This window comes from Danio rerio, chromosome 9 (genome assembly GCF_052040795.2).
Source record: "Danio rerio strain M-AB ecotype USA chromosome 9, GRCz13ab, whole genome shotgun sequence".
NCBI lineage: Eukaryota > Metazoa > Chordata > Actinopteri > Cypriniformes > Danionidae > Danio > Danio rerio.
Window position 1 is genome coordinate 43,471,381 of NC_141029.1, and position 25,543 is coordinate 43,496,923.

Genomic DNA, 25,543 nt, shown 5'->3' on the forward strand with positions numbered 1-25,543 from the left:
TGTAAGACTTGAACCGTGTGTTGTTCAGTTTAATATAATAAACCAGATTTTACTCGTATTAGATGTTTCTTCCTTTTGGGATGTGGGTTATGATGTGTAAACTTAGATATTGTTAGAAAAGTTAAGAGGGCAACTGGTTGTATCCGCTGTGTCATTCTTCCCTCCAAAGCACTCTTTGTCATCCATGTTTGAGCCAGGGTTGATTGTAACACTCTATCAAATATCACACAAACTCTCCTTCAAATTTTAGTTTAGCCCAAATTTAACCCCAATTTTCAAATTTCATCCCTCTCTGTTTAACATCAAACAATACTTAGCTTGGCATACCTTCAAGAACCTGTTTTCTCCATTAGTTTCTGTTTTCCATCACAGTTTGGTTCTGCTTTTGATTTTGTTTCTCATTTGTATCATGAATGTGTTAAGCAGAAATCTATTGCCACTGGCAGACTGTACCTGTTTGTGCCTAACCCTTGGATAACCTTAAAGAAAGTCATGGCTCTGTCTAAGAGAGGACAGGTGCAAGGCACCGTCAGGTAATGACCTGGCCTTATAATCTGTCAGATCTGTGTCACATCATGTACAAACTGAGATGCTGAGAGCGTAATGACCTTTTGTGCAGGTCAACATTTTTTAGGAGCTGCTAACGGAGTCTAAGAATAGATCGCCTCTGGAAGTGCTGCTGTAGGCCAAACCGTAATATCTGAAGACAAAACATTAAAACTCCAAAATAGCAATCGCTGAGTAAGCTTAAGGTGATGCATTCTCCATTGCCTGTGCACTCATTCTGTTTTAGTGTCACTAAAACATTACCATTTTACCATGCATCATAATATCAGTGATGGTTAAACTAAAGGAAAGCAAATGCTAATCATATGTATAGTTAAATCTAGCATTACCGTTTCAGCGAGCTTTGAATTTCTGTCTGTAATGTAGCGTAGCGCGAAATGTTGAGAGGTCACAGACTGAGACAAGTGTAGTTAAGCATAATACAGCGCCTCCCTCACGCACCGTTATTGCCTTTTCATTCCTCATCTAGATTTTTCATTTAGTTCATACTTTCCTTTGACCCCCATTGTCCATATGCAAATTTGCTTTTCGTTTTTTTAGACCCGCACAGCAGTTGATGCAAAATTGAAGCTGACCAAAAGTTTGCATTAAAAACATGCTTGCATCACTTTGTTTGTGTTAGGTATCATCGACCCCTTCGGTTTCCCCCTGGTTTTTTGGTGCATGCTGTTTTTTGGTGAACTGCATAGCATGGATTTTTTGCACGCATGCACACGACGCCTTTGCAAGGATAGGAGGGCTTAGATCTTGTAAGAACTCTCAAACATGTGTGTTACTCACACAGATTAAGAGGCTCTGTACAGAATAAATGTTATTTGTGTCTCTAAATTTGTTGCCAATTTAAATATCAGTGTTTAATGGTAATGATCAGTTAAATGGTATGTTTAATGGTAATGATCTCAAATAAAGTGCAATCTTAAACACTTTAATGTGTTGAGTATTATTCCCTCAAATCAAGCCAATAAGGCTGTATATTCATGTTTAGGAATTTCCTTGAGTACATTTCGAACTGCTATTGTCAGTTGCTAATTTTGTCATATCTTACTAACATCACACCTTTCTAAGGATCATCCCTCTGTTTTAACGAAATTTGTGCTTTGTTTTGGCATGATTTTGATGCTGCATGGGAGATGTTCACACGTTGTAGTGCACTGGATATTTAATACAAGAATAAGTTTGTCAAACTGCCGTTTGGGAAGGAAGCTACACTGGTTTACAGTACTTCTTGATGGATCAGCTCAGCGAGGTTAGTGCAGTTTGGTATGTGCTGTGTAAACAAGAAAGAGGTTTATGTTTTACTGCTCCTCAGACATTTTCTAGTGCTCAGTCATTTTGAATTACACCCCTTTAAGCATTATTCTTGATGATTCAACATTTAGCAGTTATGCAGCTGCATTAACCCTTTATTACTCTTCCTTCCCAACACTGGCAAGTGACATTTGACTTATTTCTGTAGTTATCCAGTGATGTGTGGTTATCTAGCCCGGTGATTTTGGAAGGTATAGGCTAGTAGGCACAATTGAATCTGCCATTTGCTATGATTACATTCTTTTTGCGCATTCAGTTGTGTTGTAAACATACAAGACCATTCAATTCTAATTTGTTTTAAGAATACAGATGTATTAGCCTTGTAGACATGGTGTATCTTTACATCTTATTTTAATCTGGTCTTGATTATCTATTTAAGATGAATAGAATACACTTTTTTCATGCTCTGAACATCCCCTCGCATTATCTTTTATATTTCAATTTACCAACCATGATGAATTATTAAATGCAGTTTACAAAAGCTCATTATCATTTTTTCTTTATCCTTCCTGAAATTTGAAAATGATGAAGCTTCACTTCACTCCTTCCTCCTTGTTTTATAAAAAGGATTGATTTTGCTCAAATTAAGAAATAGACAATTATTAACTTGTACACAACCACATGTATACAGTCCCACTTAAGGTCCCGCTTCAAAATATTAGCCTCTCTGGCCCCTCTTCCAAAGTCCTCTGTCAAACAGTTGGGCTCCCCTCCTTGCATAACCCCACACTCTAACAGAACATTTCCCTCAAACACCTTCTTTTAGGAGCCCATCTGACGATGTTTTGAGGGATTCTCCCCCTCAAGTTCTACCACCCCCTTCCCCCAAATTTGGCCGCTCTACTGCCTCTCCTTTGCTCAGCCGTTCTGGTTCGGGCCCTGCCACACCCCTTGCCCCTCGCAAGAAAGTTGTCGTGCCAACTGAATATCAAGACACAGTACCAGGAGAGTTTGAGGAGAAGATTAAGCAACCCAAATCCTCTGGGATGTCTCAGAGTAGTGCTCAAGACTCTCGACCCCAAACCCCTGTCAGTGAGTATTCCCGTAAGGAGCTTACACTTCGGCCCTCACCAAAACTGACAAGAGCTAGCTCCAAAATCTTTGAGAAGGTGCGAGTCTTCGAAGAGCGCAGAAGAAGCATTGATAACCCTGAAGGATCTATATCTGGACGTTCTTGGGCTGGATTTAACAGAGCTTCATCTATCGACTCTGATGAAGGAGGGAGCAGGTTGGGCATCTCCAGGGAGAGCTCCAAAGAAGACCTTCGTGAGGCTTTGAAGGCAGATGCAGCCCAACGAAGGACCATGTTTAAACAGCGGGCTGCTTCCCTGGAGGACAGACCTCGTTACACCCAGAAGGTGCAGGACATTGAAAACAAGTTCACAGAGGAGCTCCAGCGCATCAAAAAGCTTGTCGGCAAACCACACATGAAGAAATCCTTCTCAACAGAGCAGCTCTCTACTTGTCACAGAAGCAGGCAGCCTGTAAGAAAGTTAGAGCCCATCCCACCTCAGGTCCTTCAAAAGCTGCAGGATAGAGAACGTGCTCAGCTAGCTCAGCTAGAGCAAGAGATGAGAGAGCGAGACCAGGCCAAAGAACGATCACCTCCGAAATCACCGTCTCGCAGAAGGAAAGACCATCTGGCACAACAACCACCAGAAAGAGCTGAGACCAAGGTGGTAAGCACAACTGGACTTGAACCATCCCCTCCAGAAGCCATGTCACTCTCTGATTTACCAGGTCAAAGATCTCCAAGATTTCGGGGCCCAAGCCCAAGCAGAGATAGTACACGAAGGTCTCCAACCGTAGAGATTAGTGCCATGGCTGAGGAGCGCCCTCGAGGAAGAGCTGAATCTCCTTCAAGAAATGTTTTGGAGATGACGTTACGCAAAGTGGAGCCAAGACCTGCAAGTCCACTGGTAAAGAGGGTGGTTCGTGTTCAAGAAGTTCCACAAGCAAACGATCAGCCTATGCATAGAAAGACGCCAATAGAGGTCTCGCTAAGAAAACTGGAAAGAAGGCCTGAAAGTCCCCTGGTGCAAGGAGAAACCGTAGCCATTCAAGACTTCCCTGTTCAAGCTCCCCCCAAACCTCCAAGAGTTTCCTCATCTTCCTCGTCTGAGGAGAAGATGGAGCTGGAAGTGACTCCTCCACCACCCCCACTAAAACTCACTATACCAAAAATTATTGTTGAAGAAGAGCCCATGGAGACAGACACACCTGTTGAGAAGACTGAAAAGGCTGTGAAAGTTGGCACTGGTAAAGATGAAAAACATCAAAGATCCAGAGGAAGAGGACGCAGACAAAGACCAATGTCCCCTGAATTAGGTACATCATGCCACATCAAGTTGTGTGTGTATAAGCACTGAGATTAACTTAAATTGCAATTAGGGATGTACCATTTTTTGGCCATTGAAAATGATTGTTTTGTTATTAATTATTGTATTATGATTTAGCCAAAAGCATGAGGCAAAAAAGGCAGGTTTCACTCGTCATCTAGCCGTAACACTGTGGTCAATATTCAAAATTGCTCAATATTCCACTCTATGCATATAGTATATTTACACTTTTTTATGCATGAACCACAAATCCTCAACAGAAAAGCAAAGTCTGTACAAATAACTTCCCAACCAGACATTTCTATGTATACTTTTCTCTGCTGCTTTCAATAGCACTACTATGTTGTCACAACAACAAAAGTAACGCGTCTCGACTTGTTCACTGTCAATAAAATTTTACTGTGAGTAAAATGTTTTTATTTTATTGACTGGAGTTTTTTTCCCCGATAAGTTTTTGAATTACATTTAACACATCTTACAATATTATTATATTATTTAATAAAATAAATAACTTTTACAAAGCATTTTTGGGTTTGGTTTTTGACTAAGTGCATTCAGAATTTTTGGTTTTGGCCAAGAATTTTCATTTTGGTGTATCCTTAATTACAATTCTCCTTCAAATGAAGTTGAACACATAAAAATAAATATGAGGAATTTCACATCTATCGAATCTGACATCCGTCTTTTGCTGCTACAGAATCTTCGGACGACTCCTATGTGTCTGCAGGAGAGGATCCACTAGAAGCTCCTGTGTTCGAGTTTCCACTTCAGGACACTGTGGCCTCCACTGGAACGGAGGTGCTATTAAAATGCATCATCAGTGGCACCCCTCTCCCTGAAGGTAAGTCCTTTACTCCCACTGTAATAACTTTGAAAAGAACTATTTTTTTTAATTGACTTTTAAATCATCTACTCAAGTGTAAAGTCTTTGAGCATTATAACTTGCACATTGTCAGCTGTACAAACCTTTCTAAATTATACCTGCAGATGGTAAAACCTTTCTTGCATTGCAAGTCTTTGGGTCTTAAGCAGGTCGCACACCAGAAGCGCCGCTCGGCGCCGCGACACGGCGCGTACATGACAGTTTAAAGTATCACACACCAGACGCGCACATTCGAATGATATTTAACATGAAACTAATCAGATGGCGCTCTGTGGCGCGGCTGAAAAATGAACTGCGTCCTGAGCCGTCGCCGGGCGCCGCCGACAGCCGCCGACTTGCGGCGCCGGGGTGTGTATCCTGATAGAAACCTATCTTTAGAATTCTAAAATACATGGCGCTGCGTGGCGCTGCGCGGCGCGCCGCCGAGCGGCGCTTCTGGTGTGCGACCTGCTTTAGAGGTTACATTTCAAGAATAGGATGACATTTTCTAATTTAAACGGTTCTGCTACTGGAGGGATACAACAGCAAATTAATGTATTTTGTATACAGTTATATGGAAGAAAGACAACACTGAGGTCAAGAACAGTCCCACTCATGTTGTAAAGATAGAGGGGGAACGCCACTCCTTGCTCATCAAATGGACAAAGCCAAGTGATGCAGGAACCTACACAGTTACCGCTGTCAATGAGGTCGGTGAGGTGTCCAGCAGTGCTACACTTTTCATCAAACCAGGTGAGTGTTTATTGGTGAACATTGTACTCCATCTTACAGCAAGATGCTCTGTTGTTGCTTGTAAATAGGCATCCATATTTAACTGTTCCAGATGATGGATCACCATCTAGATTCCCATTGTTATTCATCACATCACTTATTTGCATATTGCTGAGCTCGGCAACTGCCAGTGGATGTCACTCAAGTCACTTAGAATCACCGTTAAATAAAATGAATCAGAAGTATCCTCACGGGCTGTATGTGAGATCCAACTAATTGATGATTTTAGAAGAGAGCTATTTTATTTACTTACCTTGAAAGTTAATTTTAAACATAATACTTTCCTCAGAGGGGTCATACAAAGCGCTTTACATTCATGCAACATTATTTCAGTCAGACCAAACTGTTAAGCTTACTGAGACTATTATTTTAGTATGTTGATGTACTTAACTGAAATGGAATAAATTGTTGGGGGCGGGGCTTTCTGTTTGCACATCATTCCCTCATAGTAAACCAACAGTAAGAGAAGCGCGGTTAAGAATATTGAGGCTGAAACCATCAAACTAACATCAACAGAGAAGGACAACCAATCCAAAAGTGGAAGCAAATGGTCATACTCAAGCTATTTTTTCAGTTGATTAACGTGTGTGGATTAATTCTTTACCTATAGAATAATGTTTGCCAGCCAAATAAATATGGTAAATCTAGATTTTACATGGACTTTAATATGAAAATATTTTGTTTGTTGTTGCCAGAGTAACCAAGGGTCCGTTCTTCGTACCTCGCTTAAATGATCTAAGATGATTTGACTGATCCTGGATCTTTTAATCTTGATAACTGATCTCTCGCTAGTTTGGTTCTTCAAACAAGTTCGCGAATCAGATTAGAATGTCTGGATGAACTGATCTGAGAACGCTGCGTGTGTTGTGAAGGACAGATCTATCGATCCTCGAAATCATGATCAGCTATGCAGCGATTGGCTGACGGCACAGCAGCGTAATGACATCATCTGATTAATATTCAATTATACATGTGAGCAAAATTACATCAAATTAGCAGAAACGGTTTGTTAAATATGACACGCAATAACCTTCCACATTTGTTGTGAGCTGCAGGCTTTACACTTTCCTGTGTCAAGAGTAATCATCATGTATTTCAGTGCATATCAGTGTATTTAGTTCTAAATTTAGAAAATATTGTCTATATTATTGTAGCCGTTTTTTAATCGGCGTAAAGAATAACTGGTTGTTTACAAAAGCATTTTGATATTGGTAAAGGCGTCTGCAACTTTTGTGAAGCTTCAAATCACTATTAACTATCAAAAAATGTTTATGACAGCATAAATGTATTATTGCTTTAAAATAAGTCACATATTCTGCATTTCTATTATACACAATTTGTACTAAAGCGATCTAAAAAGTTCATATCAATAAGTTTTCTCTTTGCACCACAAGGTGACAGTCTGTACTTTCATTTCGATGGTACAGATTGCATAAGTTTTATTAATATGTATAACTTTATTTATTTTATGAATGACTATAATTTTATATATATATAGTTAAAAAAATATGTACCATTTTCTTAAGTGTATATAACTACTACTGTAAGAAAATATCAGAATTCAGAACATACTTTCTGTATTATCTTTGCTTGAACTGAGCCGATCTAATCCTGCTTATATGAATTGAACCTGCTCCCGATCAGGTTTGACCTAGCAGAACTGTTGCTATGACAACAACTCTCGGATCAGCTTTGAAGAACGAAACGATCTTGGATCGTGTCAAATCGTCAATACCCAAATCCAACTAACTGAGTAATCCACGTACGAAGAACGGACCCCAAGGCTTGACGCCTCATTTACACTAGCAGTGACTTTGTACCTGCCTGTCGCTCTGTGGCGATCTGCTGCAAATGCAGGTCTGTGTAGGTCTACAGCACAGAGAATACAAACGGCCTCTGAGCAAGCTGAGAGAGGATTACATGAGCTCTACTGGTGCTCCTACTGGCTGTCACTTAAGAAAGTGGCTCTTTATTTGCATAAAGTTGAAGGATTCTCAACTTTGTCTTGTTGCTCAACTGGTTGCCAACAGTTGCTGTCGATTGCGTAGATTGAGGTCGCCGGAAGTCATTCAATCTCAATTGAAATTAATGGTCGCTTGTCGCTTTGCCGCTGTGAGTCACTAGTAGTGGGAATAAGGCTTGAGGTATAAGGGCTGGGACACACCATAATGCCGGTCGGCTACTGGGCTTCATTGAGTACTTGGTTTGGTGTGTTCCACACATCACCACTTGTCAGGTTAGTGTCGGATTGTGATTCAGCATGTTGAATCGGGTGAAGAGGGCGATCTGACTGGTTATTCAGCAACGAATCAGATCACCATTGTGACATAGTGAAGTGACATAGCAAGTGAACACATCAAATCAAGAAGGAACACAAAGATGCTGGCTGTAATTGAAAAGTTTAAATGCAAAAACCTAAAAGGGCTGTCTGAAATTTTCATCTAAAATGAGCTTTTTTATCAGGCTGTTGTGTGTAGTTTCTGTAATAATTACTCTTAGTGCAAAGAGTAGGTTATTTTCATTGCCTTCAAAGTGAAATAACTAAACATAAACAGAGGCTGATAAAAACACATTTTAGAGGAAAATTTCAGACGGCACTTAGAGGTTTTTGCATCTGAACTCATCAATTCCACTACATTTCTCAAATATCTGCAAAGAATTTTAATTATCAGACATATTTGCAGGAGCAAATCCCTTCTTGATGAGTGACAGTTACCGTAATAATGGTACTAAGCTTTGCTTTGTTTATGCTTTCGACACACAGTACATTGGAAGTTTCGGGTTTGCTGTTCTGAACGAGAAAATAGATACAACCCCCTGTGGTGTGGAAAGACCTGTTTAATGTATTCATGGGCAGCTTTTTGGTCCAGGCAGGAATGCCAGAGCCAACATGAGGATATGACACAGTTGGGTTTAATCAGTGCTAATTGTTTGGCGTTGGCTTTGCGTGAACCAGCCCTAAAGCTTCCTCCCTTTTCAGGCACCACAGCTTTTTTGCATTCAAATAAATACACGTGAAAATAATGTGTTTACCTCAAAAGTGAGCATATATTTGGCATGGGTTAAAATTGATCATTGAGGTATTTTGAACTGAAACCTAACAGACGTTCTCATGACCCCTAAAAGTTATAATTTATCTTATATGAAAAGCATCAAATGATCCTTTAAAACCATATTTTGACTGTAAATAATGCAGAAAAAGTCTCCAGAAATGTTTTGAGTAAATATGTCTGCACAGTAAAGAGGAGCATATCCAGCTTGACTCAAGGATGTGGGAGTTTGAAGGGTTACATATGGGATTTTAGAGGAGTGAATTTCAATACCTTCAGATATCTATGTAGGATCAAAGGCAGTGAGTCACTCTGTAAACATATCATCTTTGTGTTGGTGTTTAAATCACCCCAAAGCAAAATAATCATTAAATTAACCATAACACTTTCTTCTCTTCTCCCCTATTTTTTATTTTTTATTTTTATGGGATTTCACTGTGCCTCTCTGTTGCCTCCTCCATTATTTTCTTTGTGTTTTACTGGTTTTTGCTTTTCTTCTTGAGACCTCTCTAGTTCTCCAACCATGGATCTGTCTGGATAGTTTCCATAGCAACTCAGAGGTTAAATTGAACATATGAATTGTTCAACTGCATCCTAGCTTCATAATGAATTACAGAAAATTGAAAGCACATATGCAGATGAGGAGAAATAAATGGGAATTGTTAGCCATAGCTGTTAATTGCTTCCTTGAAGATGCCAAAAAAAGCAGCATTTGCTAGTGTTCAAACGCAGTTTGGAATATGGCATACAATACCATAAAACATTAATTTTAGGTTAGATTTAGGTCGTGATGCAGGTAACCAAAATTCAATGTCTAGCTAGCATCTAAGGACAACGCTATTTTGATGTCCAATAACGACGTCAGATGAAGTTTATATTTATTTGATTTTAGGTTGTGTTGGAAAGTGATCAAAATCCTACGTTGAGCCAACTTTTTAAACCAATATCATATTGAAGTCAAATACTGACATTTATTCGTCAGGTATGGCAACCAAACTCTAATGTCTAATGGACGTCATAGTGGGAATGTCCACACTATGTCAAGCTGTTGCATCATTAGAAGTTGATGTTTGGTTGATTGTAGGTTGGATGTTAATGTTGGTTTCTGACATCAACCTGATTTTCATTTCCAAACAAAATGCAAAATCCCCAAAACATTGGGGTACAACATCAATCTGACGTCATGTTGACGTCCTGTGTCTGCTGGGTTACACCTTGATTCTTTGTTAATGTTATTCTTTCTCAGTGTGCGAATTATACATTAATGATCAGGCGGGTCGACGTATTTGTTAATGTTATCTTACTGTAGTTTGTATAATACATGCTTCAGTCTTTTGTATATTTATTTAAATTGCATCTAATTTATCAATAAAACATATTTAAGTGTTTAGTGTGTAGAGGGATATTTAGTGTGTGACCTACAGTATCTTCTGACTAGTTTTTTCAGAGGTCACTGTAAGTCAAACTACACAAACTGTCCATATCATTTTACTTTAGTTCAGGCTATACCAAAAATGAACAGCTATGATGTCTACCAGTGTTTTAGATTTGCCGGTTTCAGACTGTTGAATGATTTTTTTTTTTCTCGCAGACCAATTGACGCAATTATGGATTCACAGTGGTATTAACCATTATAGGGGTTGTCAAATGTATATTTATATTATCTATTTATAATATTGTATTATATTTATAAATAATTTCGTACTCTTAAAGAGCTAATTCATCCTGTTTTGAAGTCCTTCAATGTAATTCACAACCTGTTCTTTCTGTTCTGCATTTTAACATTTATATTTGAGCATAGTTTGTATAAAATGCAATATACACAGTCTTATGCAAAAGTTTTGGAATACTTGATTGTTTTCATGATTGCAAGCCATAGCCTGCTGGCGTTTCAAATCAGCAATTTCGTTTGGATATATTTAACAACAGGGAAAAAGCAACATTTCAGTTCTTACATAACATTTATTTAATCAACAGATACAAATCAATTTAAGTTTTAACAAAAACAAACAGGTGCAAAAATTTGAGCATCCCAAGAGAATAATGACATCAGTCTTTTGTACAGCCACCTTTTGCTGGAATAACAGCCTGTAGACGTTTGTGCCAAACATAAGTCCCTGAATTCTTTCTGAAAGCATTTTGGACCATTTTTTCTTGCAAAATTTCTCCAGTTCAGTCAGGTTTCAAAACCCTTTTCAAATCAATCCATAGAATTTCCATTATGTTTGAGTCTGGGGACTGGAACATTCTAGAACATTGTATTGTGTCTGACCACGAATTCCTTGGTAGATCCGTATCTGTGATTGGGTCATTGTCCTGCTGAAAAATCTAACCCTGGCGTAACTTCAGCCTCTTGATTGATTTCTAAACGTTGTTCTTCAGAATCTGTTGATACTGAATGGAATTCATGCAACCATCAACTCTGGCAAGGTTTTCAGTACCTGTGCTAGCCACACATCCCCACAGCATGATGGACCCTCCACCATATTTTACAGTAGGGAGCAGGTTCTTCTCCTGGAATGCTGTGTTCTTTTTCCGCCTTGCAAAGTGTCTATGGTTGTGGCATCTGTCCACAGTATATTTTGCCAAAATAATTCAGGCTTGTCCAGATGAGCCTTTGCATACCTCAAACGACTCTTCTTGTTGGCAGAATGTTGAAAAGGCTTTTGCATTGCCTTCCATTGAGCTGTTCTTTGTGAAGAGTGCGGCGAACTGTGGAACAATATATATTAACATTATCAGCAGCAAGACGTTTCAGGAGCACTTTGGAGGTGGTCTGTGGTTTGTCTGTGACCATTATTCGCCTTTGCCTTTCACATATTTTTCTTTCTCAAGAGTGTTTTTGTGGCCTTCCATTTTCTCTCTATATCTCTGACTGTGTAGATTTAAACCTCTGTGATAGCTTTTTGCATTCTTCTCCTAATACTTGTTGGTCAATTATCCCAGTTCTTAGGTCAGTAGGAAGTTCTTTTGAGGTTCCCATGTTGCTACTTTCAGGCTCACAGTAAGGAGAAGCACAACTAGCATTTAACTGTCTTTAATATCCTTTCCATGATTGGTTGCACTTGTGTTGGGATTGTTAAGAGTCACTCAAATCAATATTGTGCTGTATTCAATTTGCATTAAGTGACTACAAGGTTTAAAATCCACACAAAAGAGAGGGTGCCCAAACTTTTGCATCGCCTATTTTTCAGTTTCAATTTAATTTCACACATCTCAATAATGCTACACTGCATATTTCTGTCTGAAAAATATGACATTATCTAGCTGTTTCCAGAAACCGAATGGCATTTCGCTGTGATATTCTCTTATAAAGAAAGACATTGTTATGCTGCCACACAGGGGTGCCCAGATTTTTGCATAAGACTGTATATATTGTATATATATATATATATATATATATATATATATATATATATATATATATATATATATATATATATATATATATATATATATATATATATATATATATATATGATACCATTTTATTGTCATTCATTAATTTTCTTTTCAACTTAGTCCCTTTATTAATCTGGGGTCTCCACAGCGGAATGAACGGCCAACTTATCCAGTATATGTTTTACACCACGGATGCCCTTCCAGCTGCAACCCATCACTGGGAAACATCCATACAGGCTCATTCACACACATACACTATGGACAATGTAGCCTACCCAATTACATCTATATCACCTGCTTTTGGACTGTGGGGGAGACCAGAGCACCCGGAGGAAACCCATGCAAACATGGGGAGAGCATGCAAACTCCACACAGAAATGCCAACAGACCCAGGGCTCGAACCATTTATATTTTTCTTTTTCTCTATATATACATAGTATATTTTACAGGGTTCTTAAGCACTCCACAAAATTTCTTCAGGAATAATTGCATAACATATAAAAAACTAGGTTTGTTTGGTGGAGATGCCCGAGTACATAGTCTAATATTCTCCTAGTGCACCTTCATTTGTGCTAATGGTTAGAAAGAGAAGCTTTGCCTTATTAGGGCGGTGAATACCAGGAGTATTTTTAGCTGTCCTTCTTCCATGAAACGATCTCCTAATAATCTCATATATAGCAGATCCTTGTATTCCTTCATTGACAGCACATTGTTAAAACCTGCCATTAAAATATTTTTTTTCCTCCCAAGTAGGCCTTTAATTTTCCACAGTTACACAACAGCTAGACAGTTGCTCCTGAAAAAAATGTCAAGAGCCATTTAATTGACAGATAAAAGACCTGCGTGCAATTTTGTTCTTTACACTTCATGATACCATAGCATGAGCCACAGCAGAAGCGAAGATGCAAGTTTGTAAGAGGCATATAAATAGGATGGTTGCTATGAGAAGTATTTTATGGCAGTTCCTTTGACTTGCATGGAAAAAAAAGGGAGGACATCCGCATCTGTTTCAGCTGATGTAAATGTGAGAGGTAGCTTCTTATTGAAAGTCAGAGAGCGAAAGAGCAAGGGAGGGTACGGAAGGCAATGGTGTCTACGCCAGATTACCAGCTGAAATCTGGGGGGATTCACTAAGGTGCTGACACAAATACTGTCGGGACTGAACATACACTGATGTTGGCTTAGTACATGGCCGAGGTTTGGATAAAAGAGCAGGGCCAGGTAGGTTTGTTTGGTGTATTTCCTAAATAATATTGTTTTCTTGTTCATGTTCATCTACTTATTGTATAATTTGCTTGTTGTAAAAGTTTTTTCTTCTTCTTTGATAAAAAGTGAAAGTAATCTCCTGCTTTAAGCTGTATGTGTTCTTCAAAATGTTGCCGCTTTGAAATTAGAATCATACACGAGTTCGATGTAATGTATATGCTCTAAGCTGTTGTAAGAAGAGACATGGTGTCTATTTTTTCTCCTGGTACATGCATTGCCGAATCTTAACTGCACACCGTGGCTTCGGGCCTCTCGAATGGTTTCAAGTGTTTACACACTTATGGACTCTCAGTCCTGTAGCTTATTACTGTATGTTCATTTGTATATCAGCAGTTTAGTTTTAGATTAAATAGGTGAAGGATTAAAGATGGACTACAGTAAAGATGAACTGCCAAGTGCAGTTTTGTTTCTTGTTCATTAAAAGATGAAGTTACATGGTGAAATAGCCAACAGGTTTTATTCAGAGTACATACTTCTTAAAGAAACTATTGTCTTTTAATGTTGGCAACACATTGTTGATCATGTTTGATAGTGCTTTTATCGAAAGTATTGCAACATTTTGTGTGATCTGTTGGTATGGAAATGCTTCTGAGGCCCAGAAGAGCTCACTGAGGAAGGTGGTAACAACAGCCAGCAAGTTGTTGGAAATAAAACTGAAGAGCATTGATAGTAAATACAAAGAAAGAGTACTAAATAAGGCTATCATGATTGCCAGTGATGATAGACATCCTTTATCATACATCTCACCATCAGGTCGTCGATATTGTGTTGCCAGATGTGTAAGAAATAGGAAAAAATTATCATTTATACCTCAAGCAATTAAATAATTCCTGATAGCAGCTGATGGCCAGAAGACTGGATATTTGCTTAGAGTAGGGTACCATGTTTTAATATGATTTATTTATATAAATGCTAAATGTGAAATGTCAGTTGTCGCTGTGAGTGTATGCTGCAAATGAAATTTCCATATGGGGAAAAATAAAGTTAACTAACTAACTATATGACAGCCATGAACCTCATGGTAAAAACTGTGATTAGTTACTTTACTAAAAAAAAAGAAAAAAAAGGAAGTAAACCCATTGCCTTAAAAGTGACAAGTTGTCTTTTCTCTAAAACCAAATGTTAGTTAATCTGTTGTAACTTGATACCTTTAAATTGGATTAATTTATAATTTTACAAATACATTGTTTACTTAAAGACACAGTTCAGACAAAAATGATCGTTTTACTCACTATTTACTCTCCCTCAACCTTTATGAGTTTCTTCTGGTGAACGCTTAAGACAGTATTTTGAAGAAAGCTGAAAACCTGTAACCTTTGACTTCCATAGTAGCAAAACAAAACAAATACTGAGGAAGTCAATGGTTAAAGGATTGCAACATTTTTCAAAATATCTTCTTTTGTGTTCAACATAATAAAGAAACTCCACAATTTTGGAACAAGTAAAAGGTGAGTAAATGATGTCAGCATTTTTAGTTTTGGGTGAACTTTCTCTTTAATAACTTTAATTGCAATGGTTTTATTCACTTTTAGTAAAGTCAACCAATTGCTTTTAAAGCATTAGGTTTACCGATTAAAACTTTAAGTAAAGCCAACTATTAGTTTTTTTTACAGTGCTACAGGCTTACAGTTATTACTAGATGATGACTAGTTTAAAACTGTCAGACCTTCAGATTGACATTAGAAGGTTTTGACTCAATTGACGTCTAACATACAAAGCAAGCAATCACAGTTCTACTCAATGTCTTGCTTAGGAGCGTGCAAATCTAAGGTCAACATTCCTACAATAACAGACTGCCGTGTGTTTTCATATACACTATGTGGCTAAAGTAAACACTGGGATGGCTTGTAAAGAGCCTGTGCTATGAACATCCATTAAAACCTTGTCATAAAATGTTGAGTTGATTCTTGTGAGCACTCATTAGCCTGATTTCTGTTACAGATTTGTGCAAAACTTTTGCAATATTTTGTCAGTGTTTTACATCCCTAATTATTACACAGGCTACGGTAGGTGACCTGTAAATACAAATATGGTAATTCTATTGCAGTCTTGAAAAATATACTTTTTCAAAAACAGCTTTTTACTAAATTTAAATTAAATAAATTTAAATATACATTTCTATGTATATTTAATTCAAATTGCAATTTAAATGTGTGCAATTTGCAGTCTGTGACACTGTTGTAAACAGTGACTTTCTTCTTCCTTCAAGGAGCTGACGGCTTTGTGTCCAGGCAGACTATTAAAGTACATGACATGTCTACACTACAGGATATCCTGTCAAATTTAACTTATGGCTGTGTTCACCTTAATATGTTTATCTAACAAAGATTTCATATTCCTTGGGTCTCCATACACAGCATGTATCTTATACACACCCCGTTCTTCTTGGAAATAGGAAATAGGTGAGTGACTTGACAAACCACCTGTGGGACACACTTTCTCCTCTCCTTATCTGTGGAGAAAAACAAGTAAATAATAGTAACAATTCTAAACAAACTCTCTTATGATTTGGTGTGCTTTGTTATCCTCACTTGTATGTCGCTTTGGATAAATTCTCTGCTAAATGAATAAATGTATATAGTTAAATTAAATTGGTCACAAATGTGTTGTTGTCCAAATGCTATTCCTTACTATCCTGTCATTTTCTTTTGTAAATTGCAGTGTAATGACTACAGATGCAAATGCACATTATTTGTCTTATTATATTATATTATATTATATTATATTATATTATATTATATTATATTATATTATATTATATTATATTATATTATATTATAATAAATTATATTATATTATATTTATTATATTTTATTATATTTATTATATTATATTATATTATATTATATTATATTATATTATATTATCAAAAAACCTGTACTATTTCTTACATGCCATAGCAAATCATGGTCTTCATTCTATGTTTTTGTGACGCTTTTTGAAAGCAATCTGTCAAGAGTGCTGGCATTCACTTGTTTGTTGGACTTTTCTGAGATTGGATTTTGGGATTACAGTATCCTTTCTCTTTAGGCATGCTGGTTTATATTCAGCTTGTGTCTGTCACCCTTCACCTTCTAATCCATTTTTCTCTGTCAAAGCCAAAAGCTGAAAGTAATTCTGCGTGAATTTCACATCTGTGCCCTTGTTGTTTTCTATAAAACAAACTACAAAAAAAAAAAAAAAATCATATTGTTCTGCAGATAAGGTTATTGGGATGGATATTGACTGTATTTGTTAAATAGTCCAAACTGTAAGTATTGCTTGTATAATCCACTTCAATCTCTCTGTTTTTTTTTTTTTTTGTCACAGAGCCCAGTCAGGACCATCGTGGTAACCTTGGTGTCCCTATGGATGTCAGCAGTCCCATCACATCTGATGAGGAGTATCTCAGTCCACTGGAAGAGAGCATGGACTTCTCCTCCTACAGGGGACCGGAGCCAAGAAAGATCGTGGACACTCGATTTAAGGAGCCTCCAGCCTTTCTGGTATTTAAGAAAAAAACAAACGTGTTAAAAATAATATTTTAGAATCTATCATTGACCAGTTTTACAAACACATTATATTCCCAGTAAAGAAACTTCATGTTGAAGTTGAGCCTTGATTCCAGAATATATCCTAAATAACAGGGGTGTCCAAGCTCGGTCCTGGAGGGCCGATGTCCTGCAAAGTTTACTTGAAACCCTAATCAGACACACCTGGGCTAGCTAATCAAGCTCTTACTAAGCTTTCTACAAACATTCCTGCAGGTGTGTTGAGTAAGGTTGGAGCTAAAATCTGCAGGACACCAGCCCTCCAGGACCGAGTTTGGACACCCCTGCTCTATAAAGAATGACATTTTCATTTAATGAAACATTTAATTTATGTATTTTGAATAAGCTAAGGATGTGTTCACACTTGGCAGATTTGGTTTGATTAAAACAAACTCTTTTGTGATTGCTTTGTTATTGTTTTTCAGTTGAATTAGTGTGAGTAATGCCATCTGAACCTTAATGTGCAACAAAAAGAGCAGATCAAAATCTCTGAAAGCTTGGGCATTTGTCCCATTCCAAACAAACTGTGGTGCGGTTCAACTGAAATATGTAAACAACAAAAACCAAAGTAAGGTGGACAGTTTGACCAAAATTCTATTTCATTCATTCATTCATTTTCCTTTGGCTTACTCTATTTTTGGAGGTCACCACAGCGGAATGAACCACCAACTATTCCAGCATATGTTTTACGCAGTGGATTACCTTCCAGCCGCAACCTAGCACTGGGAAACACCCATACACACTCATTCAAACACATACACTATGGGCAATTTAGTTTATTCCCCGAGGAAACCCATGCCAACATGGGTAGAACATGCAAACTTCACACAGAAATGCCAAGTGGTCTAGCCGGGACTTGAACCAGTGACCTTGCTGTAAGGCGACAGTGCTAACCACTGAACAACCATTATGCCCTAATTCTATTTCACTGTATGAGTAAATGAATTTCACGGTAACAATATATTTCACAATATAGTCATTTAAAAAGTTAGTTATTCCAGAAAAATAATGAAAAGGATAATAATAAAAAAAGTTATTCTGTACTCGCTATTTTAAGTTTACTATGAGTGCTCCAGTCAGCACTTCCCTATCTGGCCCCTTTACAAATTTGATATGTTCTTACATTGATGCAATTTTACATACGTTACTACAAACATTAATGCAGATGCAGCAAACATGTTTAGCACAGAACACAGCACTGCTTTGGATGTTTTGTTAATTCTATCACAAAATGTACAAAATAAAAGCTCATTATTTTCCCAGTGATGGGTTACGGCTGCAAGGGCAACCGCTGCCTAAAACATGTGCTGGATAAGTTGGCGGTTCATTCTGCTGTGGCAACCTCAGATAAATAAAGGGACTAAACCGAAAAGAAAATGAATGAATAAATGAATGAACAAGCCTATTATTTTGTGTTTTCATGTTATTTAAAATGAATTATGTGAACACAAAGCAACTAAATGTATAATTTTGTTTTTGCTTTGCATGAAAAAAACTAAGCGAACCAAACTACCAAGCACAGCCTAAAATGATGATTATTCCTTTAACTGGCAGTGCATTTGCCTGCTTGTTCTTTCATTCATATGCAATCATTAAACTCAAAAATCTAAAATTTGCTTAAATTGGTGTAAGAAACACAAATGAATGGAATAAACTGGTCAACATTGAAGGCTTATTCGAGTGTGTTTTACTGTTGGAAAACTGTTGTTAATTAATCTTCTCTATATTTTTGTGCATAAAAAGTAAGTCACATTGACCTGCATTTTGTTTGTATATTATAAAAATGACCCTCTATACATTTACCAAAAATAACAGGCTGTTATTGGAGACCAAAGCGTAATAGAGGGTCAGGAGGTGACCATGTCTGTTCTAGTGACCGGACAACCTAAACCTATGCTTTACTGGTATGTTTATCACTTTGTATCTTTACAATTGTTTGTTTAGACCAAATAACTCTTTCATATATATTAAAACAGCATTGACTGTATGCTCATTTCCATAACAGGCTGAGAGACAGAGTGACCATTAAAACCGGAACACGGCATATCGTCCAAGAGACAGAGGAGGGCAACTTTGAAATGATAATTAAATCAGCACAGAGGTCAGACACCGGTGTTTACACCTGCAAGATCATCAATGAATATGGAACTAAGCAATGTGAAGGCAAACTGGAGGTGAAAGGTAAAGGCCTCAGCTTGTCATGCATGGTTTGTGGTGGTTTATAGTTAATCATATGCGTGATAAATGTAATATATTACAAACTTAAGTCACTTTTAATCTTTTTTTTACCTAAAAATATTTTATTTTAGATTTTAAACGTTAAACTGTATATTATTTTATTAATCAACACTGTATATCACTGTAAAGGCAAAGTAGTAAACTAATATAGTAATAGTAATAAAATATTAATACATTAGGTAATAAATTATAGGTGGTGGCACAGTGCATAGCGTTGTCGTTTTAGAGCAAGAAAGTCGCTGGTTCGAGCCTTGGCTGGGTCAGTTGGCATTTCTGTGTGGAGTTTGCATGTTCTCCCCGTTCTCTCCGGGTGCTCCGGTTCCCCCACAGTCCAAAGACATGCACTATAATAATAATAATAATTGAATAAACTAAATTGGCCATAATGTATGAGTGTGTGTGTGAATGTGAGAGTGTATGGGTGTTTGCCAGTACTGGGTTGTGGCTGGAAGGTCATCCGCTGAGTAAAACATGCTGGAATAGTTGGCGATTCATTCTGCTTTGGTGACCCCTGAAAAATAAGAGACTAAGCAGAAGGAAAATGAATGAATAGCTAAATAGCTAAATAATGAATGAATGAATGGCTAGACATCTATGGTTTGTCATCTATAGTTTGTGGTGGTTAAAGCAATCTTACGCATGAAATATTATAGAGACCAAAGTTGCCTTCAAAATGATGCACTATAAACTGTGCATTTATCAGAGATATGAAAGCTTCGACCGTTGAGTGCATGAATTGACCAACTTTCCACACTTTCTTTGATTCATTTGGTGGAATAACAATCAAAATTATTTCTAAACATTTTTCTGAACCTTTTAAATTTAACCTAAAAAATCTACTAAGTCCAGAGAAACTGAGAATTTTCAAGTGCTCTCTTAATTTTATTCCATAGCTGTGAACAGTTGAAATATTAGTCAAAAATATCAGCCCCACTAATAAAAAAATATTTACCAAGTGCTGTTTATTGTTATAAGTGTTTTTTTTTCTCATATTTTTAAACACAAAGTTTTAATAACTAATTTCTAATTGCTTCATTGTTTTGTTCTTGTTCTTTTTTAATGAGTGCAAACTATTTTAGTTATTTTGGAAGATTTAAAGGTTTTCTATGTTAATTAGGTTAAATAGGAAAGTCACTTAACAACATTGATTTGCTCTGTAGCCAATCAAAAATAAATATTAATTCCTTAAGGGGGCTAATAATATAGACCTTAAGTTGCATTTTAGGGGAAGTTTATTTATAAACTTATATCGAGAGGATCATGTGCTTATGATTGAACACAGCTGGTCCTGCATTATCCAATTCATGATTCACCAATCAGACAATTCTTAAGTCACCATAAATAACTTAAGTTCCGTACAACAGCCATCTTCGTTTTGAAAATCCCCCCTTCTGCCCCTACTCCTTCTCCTTTTCTAAATGGGTGGCATGGTGGCCCAGTGGTTAGCACTGTTGCCTCACAGCAAGAACACAACTGATTACACAAGTCCTTACCAACCCATTCAATGTTTCTGTGTGAAGTTTACATGTTCTCCCCGTGCGCGCATGGGTTCTCCCAGGGCCCCCGGTTTCCTCCCACCATCCAAAAACATGCATCTTAAATTAATTGGCTAATCCAAATCGGCACCATAGACATGCTCCTAGTAAGTAGCTATCTCATCATAGCAATCCCTATTTGTTCATTTGCTACAACAGAAGGGGAGTTCTCAAGATCTACCTGAGCTCCCCTCTCGCCCTGCAACAAGAGTGAACGCTGGGCTCGAGGATCTTATGAGCTCAGAGCTGTTTCCCGGGACAGCATGCCAAACACGTTTAATAATCAATCATCAGCTAAGAGCGAACTCTTGAAAGAAATTGAAACATGTTTTAGTTTTAAATGTCTGAAAGAGGCAAAATATAGAGTCTCAGATCAGGCAGTTTTGAATTCTGGGTACAATTGTAAGCTAATCCATACTGAGCCATGAACGGATTATGCTGACAGACAGCGTATTAGCGTTTTCGTCTAATATTTCAGCTCTGCTGTACAACACAAGCTATTAGCAGACCATGTTTCCTATATCTTCAGCAGATTAAACACATACAAAGACTTTAATCTTCTCTGTATTTCCTCATTTGTTTTTTATCCTACATCACTCTTTGGTTAACCCTTAATTTTGTTTCCCTCCAGCTCGTCCAGTAGAGCCAGGTCTGGCCATCATTCGGCCAGTGAGGGACGTGATGGTGAAGGCAGGGGAGACCGCTCTGTTTGAGTGTCATGTGATCGGCCCGCAGGACACAGATGTTGACTGGCTGTCAGATGGGAAACTCATCCAGCCTGCTTTGTTGAACTGCAAGATGCATTTTGATGGGAAAAGGTGCAGGCTGCTTCTAAACTCTGTACATGAGGATGACAGTGGAACGTACACCTGCAAACTGAGCACAGCTAAAGGTATCAGTCCACAAATTACTTCAATATCAGTCAAGTGGGGGTCGGGACCCAGCGAGGGGTCGCGGGACAATGAAGGGGGGTCGCCTGGTGATTTTCAAAAATCAATTAATTTTTATTAAACCTTAAGACTTACTGTATTTTATCAATAACCTACTGAAGAGAAAGAATAGTCGTTTATAGTTACTAACAACTATATAGTTACTATAGTAGCTTATAGTTACTAGTTCTATTGGATTGCGACTTCTCGGGTAATTACATTATACTGAAGGCACAGCAATACTGTCACATTTTGTAACACCAGGTTAAACTTTCTAGCCCATTTACAGCACTGACATACATAAAAAAAAAAAAACAAAGAATAGACTTGGGTCTATTGGTGTGTGTGTGTGCGTCATTGCATACAAGGTTTCTGTATTTATAACCACCACCTCAGAGAATATTGGGGGTCACGAGTCACTGGCATTGTCATTTTGGGGGTCGCGGGCTGAAAAGTTTGGGAACCCCTGACCTACAACTCTGCATATTATTTTACTGTTAGTTCACCCTGTTATTAGTTAATCACTCTTGTTGTTCCAATCCACTGAGACCTTCCTTCATTTTCGGAACACAAATGAAGATATTTTAGATGAAATCAGAGAGCTCTCGGATCCTCTTGAAAGTTACATTAGCTGTGTCTCATTTCAGAGGCTGAATCCTCCGAAGGATGCATTCGAAGTGCGTTATGGCATCACAGCGCGTCTAATTTTTTTTTTTTAATTTGAAGGCTCCTTCAAATGCAGCCTCAAAATGCATCCTTTGTTTCCCAGGTAATGAAAGACACAACCTGTGGATCCTTTGCGCCGTCGAACGTCCCAAGATTCATTGTGCCCTGATAACGGCAGGATACTTTTAAAAGAAAACTTCAAATTAAATGTTTAAATTGGGTTTTATTTTAATTTGATATTTAAACACATATTAAAAAACAAAAAGAGTATAACATGTCATACTAAAAAGTGATTTTATAAACAGTTTTCATTTTTATGTGTACATGTATGGATCAAAGGAATTATATTTCCAGCTTCCGTAAACTTTGCTTTGCCTTCAGACTGCTTCAAATAAGTTTTAAAATCACTTTAAAAAAAGTCATTTCAAATATTATTACTGCTTATTAACGTCAGCTGTTATGGTTGCCTGGTGACAAGATCTGTCCTCTGTATGCTACATCGTCTCATTTCCAAATGCTCGGTTTGGCTTGTGTGGACTTCGAAGGGCTCACCTTTGAAGTCTGCGTCGGAAATGAGACAAGGCTACTGTCAAAACCTCTCATGTGATTTTAGCAGATCAACTGTTATCATACGAAGCTCCAAGAATACTTTTGTGCGGCAGAAACTGTAAATATGACTCCCTATATATTTTCTCTTGCGTCAGGGTGCACATTTACTATGGGCATTACATTATTGGCATTAGAGCCATAAGCGTGACACAAGTTTGTTTTTTGTTCGTAGTGAATGCACAATCGAATCTGATGCGGGAGACAATGGCAAGTAAAGATGTTTGTACCAGGGTTCCCATGCTTCTTGGAAGTATTTGAATTTCAGACATGAATTCAAGGACTGGAAAGGACTTTAAAACTAACATAGGTGCTTGAATTAAATTTGAAATAAAATTTGTTCATGGTATAAATTGTACTGCGCCTCCCTCAAAAAAGAATGAAAAACTGAAAAAAATCTTATTTTAAAGATCTTAAATTTGAATAGGCATAGCGTTTGAATATTACCAGTATTAAATTCAACTAATTTTATTAAAGTTCTTCGAACATGACTGTTTAAAATCTTACATTTAAAAAAAATTACTAATATTTAATGTAAACATTAAGTGCAACATTAAGTAAAATGTTAAGTACAGTAAAGACCTTCATGGCGCTACATATATTACAATGGTGCTTGATTTAAAATTAATGGTGCTTTAAAAAGTCCTTGAATCTGGTGTCCATGAAAGTGTGGAAACCCTGTTGTACAGTTTTTTGGAGCACAAAAGGGATCTTTGAGCTTTATATGATTATTACAGTCGAACTACTAAAGTCACATGAACTATTTAGACACTGCTTTTGGTTCCTTTTCTGGACTTTGAATGTCTTGAAACATTGCTGTCTATTGAGGATAAGAGAGCTCCAGCATTTCATCTTAAAATATCTTAATTTGTGTTCCAAAGATGAACAAAGGTCTCAGGGGAGTGAAATGACGTAAGGGTGAGAAATTATTAACATAATTTACATTTTTAGATGAACTAAGCCTTTAGCATTGGAAACAATCGTCTAAAATGTATTTTCAGGCTGACCTTCACAGTTTGAGCAGCACACTTCAGAATAGGCTGTTGTCCTCTAAAGTTTCAGAAAGATGAAAATGAATCACTGTCATGTTGTTTAAATCCTGCATGACTGACGTTCTTCTGCTGAACACTCACAAACAAACATTTTGAGGAATATTTCATCTGGTTGTGTAAACTACCTGACAAAAGTCTTGTCGTCGATCCCAGTTGTAAGAGCACGAAATAGTAACTTGACTTCTAGCTGATCATGTGGAAAAGTGGCAGAAGGTAGATTTTTCTGATGAATCATCTGTTGAACTGCATCCCAATAATTACAAATACTGCAGAAGACCTATTGGAACCCGCATGGACCCAAGATTCTCACAGCTACAGTCAAGTTTGGTGAAGGAAAATTCATGGTTTGGGGTTGCTTTCAGTATGGGGCATGCAGGAGATCTGCAGAGTGGATGGCAACATCAACAGCCTGAGGTATCAAGACATTTGTGCTGCCCATTACATTACAAACTACAGGTGTGGGAAAATTCTTCAGCAGGATAGTGCTCCTTCTCATACTTCAGCCTCCACATCAAAGTTCCTGAAAGCGAAGAAGGTCAAGGTATTGTAGGATTGGCCAGCCCAGTCACCAGACATAAACAATATTGAGCATGTCTGGGGTAAGATGGAGGAGGAGGCATTGAAGATGACTCCAAAGCTTGATGAACTCTGGGAGTCTATACTGTACATTATTTCTGTTAAGTGACAAGACTTTTGTCTAAGCAAAGTCAGACCTTACTGTCCTAGTTAAATAATTAAAAAACAAGACATGATCATATTGTATTTTGGTAAAATAATCATAATCTAGAGGCCTTTGCCTTTCGTATAAGCCACTTCTGATACCAAATGATCAACAAGAGGTCACGTTAGTATTTGTTGTTCCTAAAACTTGGATAGGTGATAAGAATTTTGTCAAGTAGTGTACACTTTGTGAAAGTCAGTGTGGTCTCAAACAGCATGCATTGACACCTAGACATTTTTCAAACTATATATGGAACAAAGTGAGTAACGTCTGTAAATGACAGAATAAACTATCCCTGTTTTTGAGAGAAATACTTTAGTGTGAACTAAGCTATTTCATGTTGCAGTAACATCATGTCGATAAATTCTTTTGACAAAAGGTTTCATGACATGATAAACACTGATTGCATGACCCTTGTTAAACTGTCTCGTTTACCTCTTATGTCATGTGATTTACAGAGGAACTGACCTCCAGTGCCAAGCTAAAAGTCATAGCATCCATAGAGCCCCTTTTCACTCGTAAGCTGGATGTGCTGGAAGTTATCGAGGGTCGTAATGCACGATTTGACTGCAAGGTCAGCGGGACGCCGCCGCCTCAAGTCATATGGAGCCACTTCGGTATGAGTCTAATTCCCCAGAGTGCTGTACTGTAAAGTAATATCAAGATGGTTGGGTCATTTG

The 25,543-nt window shown here is 37.6% G+C and overlaps 1 protein-coding gene across 11 annotated transcripts in view; it reads left to right on the plus strand.

Annotated features, from left to right (window-relative positions):
- Positions 1-25,543, plus strand: part of spegb (striated muscle enriched protein kinase b) — a 164,317-nt gene that overhangs the window by 92,943 nt on the left and 45,831 nt on the right. For 9 of the 11 annotated variants that reach the window (XR_015499785.1, XM_087268254.1, XM_087268253.1 and 6 more), the window contains 8 exons: positions 2,642-4,203; positions 4,912-5,055; positions 5,647-5,829; positions 16,896-17,071; positions 18,932-19,020; positions 19,122-19,297; positions 21,521-21,781; positions 25,322-25,480. Coding sequence is in view for 9 of the 11 variants with exons in the window: in XM_087268254.1 (XP_087124380.1) it covers positions 2,642-4,203; positions 4,912-5,055; positions 5,647-5,829; positions 16,896-17,071; positions 18,932-19,020; positions 19,122-19,297; positions 21,521-21,781; positions 25,322-25,480 (2,750 nt within the window). In the remaining 2 variants the exon portion in view is untranslated. Of the gene's footprint in view, positions 1-2,641; positions 4,204-4,911; positions 5,056-5,646; positions 5,830-13,195; positions 13,542-16,895; positions 17,072-18,931; positions 19,021-19,121; positions 19,298-21,520; positions 21,782-25,321; positions 25,481-25,543 lie in introns of those variants that run through there. The other 2 variants (XR_015499786.1, XM_087268256.1) reach the window with 1 other exon arrangement.